Raw genomic sequence first — 8,041 nt, forward strand, 5'->3', positions numbered from 1 at the left:
CAGCCAAAAATAAATCAATAAAGTAAATAAATTTATTTTAAAAAAAGAGAGAGAGAATGAGCTCCGAAGGCAGACTGTCTGACTTTGGATCCTGATTCCAGCACTAATTAACAATGTAACTGTGGACAAGTCCCTTCACCTCTCCAAATCTGTTTCCTTGTCTATAAAATGGAGGCAATAATAGTTCCTACTTCAAACCGAGGTGTTTAACATTTGGTCTGGTATCTGGCACACAGTTAACAAATAAATTTTAGCTGTTATTAGAAAACCTTCCTGCCAGTATATCCTTATTTCCCCAACTCTGCGATGCTCTGGGTTCCCCCGCTACCCACAGAAGCTGGTAGTAGGGAAATGGAAGCTGCAAAGGGCGATGGTCATGAAATCAGGCAACACTGCTGTCCTCTTTACAAAAGCACAATGACGATGAGACTGGAGAACTATAAGTCAGGACTATAAATATACTGATAGTTTTGGGTGTAACATATCTGCTGTGCAAAACAAAATACTGTACTCCATTCAAAGGGTGGTTACCCTTGAGCCTGTGACCTCTGAAATTAGATGCACCGCTTGGTCTGTTCCTGCATTTTTCATGGCAGAGGGTTCATTGCTTTCATCTGATTCATGACCTTAAAAAGCCTTAACTAAGAGAGTGAAGAACCCTTGACCTTTCAGTACAATGTTCTCTGAGGAGAAAAAATTCATGTGGGCATCCAGCACCCCCCTGGGGAAGTTAGTCAGAATTCCAATGTTCACAGACTGCAGAACTTTGGGGATGCAAAGGCATTAGCAACTCTTTGGAAGGAGATAAAGTACACTCGGGAAACCTAGGAACACTACGGGCACTTTAGCTTAACGTGGTACGGCTACTGAGGTTTGGCGGCCTCCATCAATGAGGAATGTGAGCCCGTGTTTGCAGGTTTCTTGTGAGTATCTTCATGCGTGTTGGCTGGTGAGGGCTGGGGGGAATGGTTCAACTTGTTTTTCATCAAAAGGGGATAATGTGAGCTTACAGCGAACTTCCATCACTACTACCTATAATTTTCTAGTTATTTTATCATCCATTGAATCTTTTCTTCCTGTAGCTCTGACGACCGAAGGCAAAACTGAAACACGGAAAGAGAAAGCAAAAGCAAAGAAAGCTCCAGAAGGAGGCGAGCACCCGGTCTTTCGTCCTGCGGTCCCTTTAAGAGAAGAACCTCTTGGGACCGGCAGTCCCAACCGACCCCAGTTTTAACCGAAACCTAACCCGGACTTCCCCCTCTTGACTCAAATAAGACCAACTTTGGATTTTCCCTCCCCTATTGACCAATCAGATTCTGTTACCAGGCAGACTTTAGCTGCCGCCGGTGCGAGCCCGGCGCCTTCTGTCTCCGGGTGGCAGCAACAACCAATGGTAGAACAGGCCGTCCTAGTATCTAGGCAGATCGGGGCTGTTCCAGCCATTCAGAAAAAAGAAAATAAAGCAACGCACGAGCCCGCTGGGCCAGGACCGTGGGGCTGGGCTGGAGTGAAGGTGGCTGCGAGGTAGTTTCTCTTTCTCCCTTACCTTTATTGTTGCTTGTGTTGGAAGGCGACTATTCAAAGGTAGGGAGGGCGCAACATGAGTTGGGAGGAGAGCAGAAAAAGATTTTGGCTGTATTTTCAACAGCTTCTTCACCCATGTGCACGTGCCCCGAATCTGGGACCCCATTCCCCCAACCGGGTTTCCTACGCCCAGCCCAGGAGTTCCGCTACCCTGAACCCCTCACTTTGCAGCAACGCGGGATTGAATGGAGGGGGAAGGGAGGGAGGTGGGGGCGCGCATCAGGATGGGATGTTGAGGGAGATGACGTAGGGGCCGGCGACGTGGGGAGGGGGAGCTGCGGGGGAAGCCGTGGCGAGATTAAGTAATGAGAACTTGGGCCCAGTTTTTTCCAAGCCTGGAAGGGCAGAAAATGTTCGTATCCTTTCTGACCTCCCAGGCAAATTCAGTGGTGAGGAGCATATTAGAGAATTAAACAACTTTGTCTTGTGGTGGTTATTGTTGTTTTTGAGGGGAAGGAGGGCAGTATGGGGTCAGAGGCAGAAATGAAATTTTCTTTCTAACGTGGATTCCCAGTCGCCCCTATCTCTTCCTTTACAGTTTTCCACATTTAGGAGACTGCAGAAAGGTGGGGCAGATAGAATGGAGATGGCAAAGATCTCTGGGTATATATGGCCCTGGAGAAGTAATGGAATAATTTCTAATTTTTGGAGAAGGCGAGTTTTAGAAAAAGACCACTGGGGAAATTTGGAGGCTTTCTTTCTATTTTTCTATCTTTCTGGGTAGAGAGATGAGGAGTGCCCTGGGGCCTTGGGGCGGGGTGGGGGGGGAGTTAAATCTTCTTGTCCTGTCTTCTCCCAACTCCAGCCCTCATGCCGGGATGGCAGAAGATGAACCTGATGCTAAGAGCCCAAAGACTGGGGGAAGGGCCCCCTCAGGTAGTGCTGAGGCAGGGGAACCCACCACCCTCCTTCAGAGGCTTCGAGGCACCATTTCGTAAGTACTCATCACCACCTCTCAACCTCGTTCCGGACCTGGGGATAGATCCCTGTAACACTTCACTTCCTCTGTAGATGATCTCCCCCTCCCAAGCAAGTGCATCTGACCAGGGGAGATTCTTCATCATGGTAGCAGTTCTTGAGCACCTGCTAGGGTTTTCAGACCTCTTTCTCTCCCTGGCAGTCAGACATAGGGATGGGGAAAAATCTTGTGTATGACCTCCAGCTTTCTCCTCTTCTCCACAGCAAGGCCGTGCAGAACAAAGTAGAGGGAATCCTGGTGAGTATTCTGGGGAAGAGGGCAACAGGGAGACAGAATTGGTGGGAGATGAGGATGGTGAGGATATGGGTAAGAAAGGTTTATGCGAGTCAGCGTTGTCTACCCTGTCAGAAGATAATTGGCCTTGCAACTTGCTATCACTTTGACCTGGAGCATCTCACTTCATCTCTGTGACCTCTTGTGTGGAAGCCCAATAGAAATAAAATCAGAGGTGGTCCCCTCCGCTCCCCTTCTCACCTTGGTAGCCCCTAAGGGCTCCTCAGGGAACAGTGAACGCACAGCCTCAAATCATTTCTAAGGTCCTTTGTCAGCCTGCCAGTCACTACGTCAGCTGAACTTTTTAGTGAGGATCAGAGGGTCCTACCTTGGGTCCTTCTTGGCCTTATTATTTCGCCTGTCTCTGTTCCTCCCTACCTCAGCAAGATGTACAGAAATTCTCAGACAACGACAAGCTGTATCTCTACCTTCAGCTCCCCTCAGGGCCCAGTACTGGAGACAAAAGGTAGGTTTGGTGCTAGAATTTGCGGTACGCGAGCCTCTCACTGTTGTGGCCTCTCCCGTGGCGGAGCACAGGCTCCGGACGTGCAGGCTCAGTGTCCATGGCTCACGGGGCCTAGCCGCTCCGCGGCATGTGGGATCTTCCCGGACCGGGGTACGAACCCGTGTCCCCTGCATCTGCAGGCGGACTCTCAACCACTGCGCCACCAGGGAAGCCCAGAGTTTCTGATTCTTAAAGAAAGGCTCCCTAAAAAGGGGCAGGGTGAATAGGAATCCTCATAACAGTATCCTTAGTGGGGAAGAAAAGTCCCTGACCTGCCTTGGTTTACCAGGGAAAGGTGGAGTCTGGATGAACTGATTCAGTCCAGCACTACTGAGGTGATAATCTGGATAGAACAAGGGCAACTGTTGGGATGTTAGTAATACTTGTCTCTTTTACTTCTCTTGCAGCTCAGAGCCAAGTACACTCAGCAATGAGGAGTACATGTATGCTTATAGGTGGATCCGCAACCACCTAGAAGAGCATACTGACACCTGCCTGCCAAAACAAAGTGTTTATGATGCCTATCGGTGGGTGGATGGGGGGTGGGTGGGATGGTGGGCACAGGACTACCCCCTCATCCCTGGAGAGCTCCCTGCCTTGATAGAGCCTGACTTCTTAAAGGGTTTCCCAACCTTCATCCCCAGGGACCCTCTGAACCCACTCCCAAACCTCCCTCTCTGAGTATCTTCCCACTCTGTCCCCCATGCACTCAGGAAGTACTGTGAGAGTCTTGCCTGTTGCCGCCCACTCAGCACAGCCAACTTTGGCAAAATCATCAGAGAGATCTTCCCTGACATCAAAGCCCGAAGGCTTGGTGGCCGGGGCCAGTCCAAGTATCCTTGACTGGAGAGGTTGTGCTAGAGGACTTGGGGAGGAAAACTTAGTATGTGAAGGGACAGGACTGGAAACAGCCCAACCTTTCTAAGGGGCTTGGAGACCCCCATGTGTTGGTTGCCCCTTAACTTAAACATCAGATATTGCTACAGTGGCATACGAAGGAAGACCTTGGTGTCTATGCCGCCCTTGCCCGGACTTGACCTAAAGGGCTCTGAGAGTGTAAGTAACAACCCTCCGACTGCACTCTTCTCTCCAAGGTAGAAGTCAGAGGACTTTGGGAGATGTTTTGAGGCCTGACACAGCCTAGGTCATTCTGCACACAGTTTCTGGGTATATAGGACATGCCCTTCTGCCTACCCTACGGCTGAGGCAGAGGAGGGAGAGAATTTGTGGGTTTCTGGGATGGGTTGATAGAGGCTACTCCCATCCCTAGTCTGGTCTTACTTATGGTCAACACTGTGTCTGAGAGGGGTGGAGGGTCCTTTGTTCAGAGTGTGATTGGGCGTGTCCTTCCCCCCTGCAGCCAGAAATGGGCCCAGAAGTAACCCCAGCACCTCGGGATGAACTGGTTGAAGCAGCCTGTGCCCTGACCTGTGACTGGGCAGAGCGAATCCTGAAACGGTCCTTCAGTTCCATCGTTGAGGTCGCCCGCTACCTGCTACAGCAGCATCTCATCTCTGCCCGATCTGCACACGCCAATGTGCTCAAGGCTATGGGGCTTGCTGGTGAGTGGACCTCCTCTTATGTTCTGAGAAACCCTCAGCCACTTTCAACCTCAAAGGCTCTCCCACATCCTAGGATAGAGACACCTTGGATTTGCCTTCTATTCCTAGAGAGCCTTCTAGGACATACCTTAGACCACCTTCTTTCCCCTGCCTCTACCAGTCAGTGAATCAGAATCGCCTCCCTCCTCCATTCTGTTTCCTCCTCACCTTGTTACCTTTTCTGGCACCTCTGCAGAAGAGGATGAACACGCCCCTCGGGAACGGTCATCTAAATCCAAGAATGGTGTAGAGAATCTGGAGGGCGGAGCCCATAAGAGACCAGAGAGACAGGCCCAGGTGAGGAAGTTGATGCCCTTGACCTGGCTCCCCTGGGTTGGGGGTTTAGTATATCCTTCACCCAGTGGGTCCAGTACTTTTTCACCTCCTGTGTCTGTATTTCCTCCGCTGTCCAGTGTTCCCACTTTTTGTGTTCTTCTCTTTATTTTTTAGCCTCCTAAGGAGCTGGACCCCCGGGCTGGGGCTGGCCCCCCAGCACGCGGAGAGCGAAAGAAGAGTGTAGTGGAGAGCCCAGCGCCAGCAGCCAATAACCCACAGGTTAATGCCCTAGTGGCCCGGCTGCCTCTGCTTCTCCCTCGGGCCCCTCGCTCGCTTATTCCACCAATCCGAGTCTCTCCACCCGTCCTGGCCCCCAAGCTTTCTTCAAGCACTCTGAAAATGGCTACACTGCCTCTGCCCCCTAGAGCTGGGGGACCCCAAGCAGCTGTGCCCATCATTAACATGATCTTACCAACTGTTCCTGCTTTGCCTGGACCTGGACCTGGGCCTGGGCCTGGGCAAGCTCCACCTGGGGGGCTCACTCAGCCGAGGGGCACAGAGAACAGGGAAGTGGGCATAGGTGGTGACCCGGGACCCCATGACAAGGGTGTGAAGAGGACAGCTGAAGTACCTGTGAGTGAGGCCAGTGGGCAGGACCCACCAGCTAAAGCAACAAAGCAGGATATAGAGGATACAGGAAGTGATGCCAAAAGAAAACGAGGGCGCCCTCGAAAAAAATCAGGTGGAAGTAGGGAAAGGAATTCTACCCCTGACAAGTCAGCAGCTGCTGTGGACTCTGCCCAGTCCTCAAGGTTACCACTGGAGACGTGGGCCTCTGGAGGGGAAGGCAACTCAGCTGGAGGGTCAGAGAGGCCAGGGCCAATGGGAGAGGCTGAGAAGGAGATGCTTGCCCAAGGTCAGGCGGATGGTGCTGTTTCCAGAGGAGGAAGGAGCCCCAGTTCCCGGCATGCCAAAGAAGCAGAAGATAAAATTCCTCCTGTCACCCCGAAAGTGAGTGTCATCAAGGGCAGTAGAAGCCAAAAGGAGGCTCTTCATTTGGTCAAGGGAGAGGTAGACACTGCAGCACAGGGTAATAAAGACTTAAAGGGGCATGTGCTTCAAAGCTCCTTACCCCATGAGTGAAAAGACCCCAAAGCAACACCCCCATGATAGGTATGTGGGGAAGAGTGCTATGTTAACTCTACCTGTCTGCCTAGTAGGGGCCCTTCTTTGCACTTGCTTCTCACTTGGCTCTTCATTCTCTTCTGTATAGACAGCTGAGGCACCCTGTCTTGCATAGTGCCTGGTTCTTGCCTCTTACCTTTCTAGCTCAATACCCTTGGTTTTAGAGTCACTAATAAATCTGTACTGACCATCTTACCTGGATCCCTGTGCTATCCTGTGGAAATATAGGGATGGAGTATGATGAATGTATAGGTGAGGCATCTTTCCATTTTAAATCATAGAAAACCTAGCTCAAACTGGCTTAAAAATAAAAATTTATTGGCTCATGTGACTGGAAAGTCCAGAGGTAGTGCTGGCTCCAGGTAAAGCTGATCCAGTGGCTCAGTATGTCTCTAAATACATGATTGATTTTCTTCCCCTACTGTTCTACCTTCTGTAGGATCAAGCCTGGTCCACCTCATGGCTGCCAGCACTCCTAGGATTACATGTTTTCCTCATTTATGTCCAGCCAGAAAGAGAGGGCATCTTTGTGCCAGGAATTGTAGCAAAAGCCCTAAGATTCACTCTGGTTAGGCCAGCCTGGGTCACATGCCTGCCCCTAACCAATCACTGTGGCCAGGAGTTTGGTAAATGCTAGTTTGCTTATTTATTCTACATCATGGACTGTACCTTTTGAAAAATGGGCAGGATCAGACTCCTTAGAATCACATAGATCCCTAAATGGAAACTGGGAGTGGGGAGTTCCTGGGGAGACAGCTGACACCTAGCCACTGCTATGAAGTACCTGTGGTTTTAGCTTGCTAGGCTGAGACCAGCTATACCTGCTGCTGCTTTTCCAAATAGTCTTGCATTTTCCTTACTGCAGCTATAATCTCTTTCTTCTTGTTCCAGTCTCAGAAGGAATGAGAGGGAAATCATTCTTCTTTAGGGACTATCTCTTTAGTCTCGTTTAGATGACAGTCCCCTTTCTTTACATCTCACAGATGGATATCCTTCCTTTTCCTGTTTCCGAATTTTAGGTTTCTCCTCATTCCTGCTTCCCTGTCCCCCACCCTACTGCCTCTTTCACCATGTAGAGTGAAAGATTTACTCCCTAGTTGTTTTATTAAATTCATTCTGTATCCACCAGGTGTCAGTCTCTTGTCATGTACGTGTCAGGACTTAGCCAGGATTGTGGGGCTTAGGCTATGTGTATGCACATATCAGGGAGCACCAGTAGGGAGGGAATCCAGGTATGTATTTGGAAAAAGCAGTAAACCAGCTGATATTACTTGAGGACCTACTCTGTCTTCTGCATAGGGCAGTTTCTGTCAGGGATTCTCAGTTTTCTTTCAGGGAGCCTTCATTCATTTGTTCATTTATTTCCACCATTGCAGATTTTTAAAAATTATAATATGTAATGTTTGATATCTATAAAGAATATATTTAAAATGGATATATTATGAAGCATAATAATTAAATGACCAATCACCCAATTTGTACATTAAAACATTAGAAATACCATTGAACTTCTTGTGTTCTTCCCCTGTCCTATCCTTCTGCTTCTCCCTAGAGGTAACCACTATCCTTAATTTCGTGTTTATTAATTACCTGCCATATATATATATATATATATATATATATATATATATAAATTTC

At 49.2% G+C, this 8,041-nt stretch overlaps 1 protein-coding gene across 2 annotated transcripts; it reads left to right on the plus strand.

Moving 5' to 3' along the window:
* The first annotated feature begins 1,466 nt into the window (after positions 1–1,466).
* On the plus strand, positions 1,467–7,906 carry RFX5 (regulatory factor X5). 2 transcript variants are annotated; one of them, XM_024762904.1, is made up of 10 exons: positions 1,467–1,524; positions 2,390–2,518; positions 2,767–2,800; positions 3,220–3,302; positions 3,749–3,868; positions 4,055–4,174; positions 4,316–4,397; positions 4,702–4,903; positions 5,139–5,239; positions 5,393–7,906. In XM_024762904.1, the coding sequence occupies exons 2-10, from the start codon at positions 2,403–2,405 to the stop codon at positions 6,359–6,361; spliced, it is 1,827 nt and encodes a 608-aa protein (XP_024618672.1). In that variant the 5' UTR covers positions 1,467–1,524; positions 2,390–2,402; the 3' UTR covers positions 6,362–7,906. The 2 variants fall into 2 exon arrangements, with proteins under 2 accessions (XP_024618672.1, XP_024618673.1); XM_024762905.1 differs by having other exon boundaries at positions 1,503–1,584.
* Positions 7,907–8,041: the final 135 nt, after the last annotated feature.

Source organism: Neophocaena asiaeorientalis, unplaced genomic scaffold (genome assembly GCF_003031525.2).
Source record: "Neophocaena asiaeorientalis asiaeorientalis breed wild unplaced genomic scaffold, Neophocaena_asiaeorientalis_V1.1 scaffold167, whole genome shotgun sequence".
Classification (NCBI taxonomy): domain Eukaryota; kingdom Metazoa; phylum Chordata; class Mammalia; order Artiodactyla; family Phocoenidae; genus Neophocaena; species Neophocaena asiaeorientalis.

Coding starts and splice junctions, on each gene's coding strand:
- RFX5 (XM_024762904.1), top strand. CDS start 2,403: ATGGCAGAAGATGAACCTGATGCTAAGAGCCCAAAGACTGGGGGAAGG. Junction 3,303..3,748: donor CCCAGTACTGGAGACAAAAG/GTAGGTTTGGTG, acceptor CTTCTCTTGCAG/CTCAGAGCCAAGTACACTCA. Junction 3,869..4,054: donor AGTGTTTATGATGCCTATCG/GTGGGTGGATGG, acceptor CCATGCACTCAG/GAAGTACTGTGAGAGTCTTG.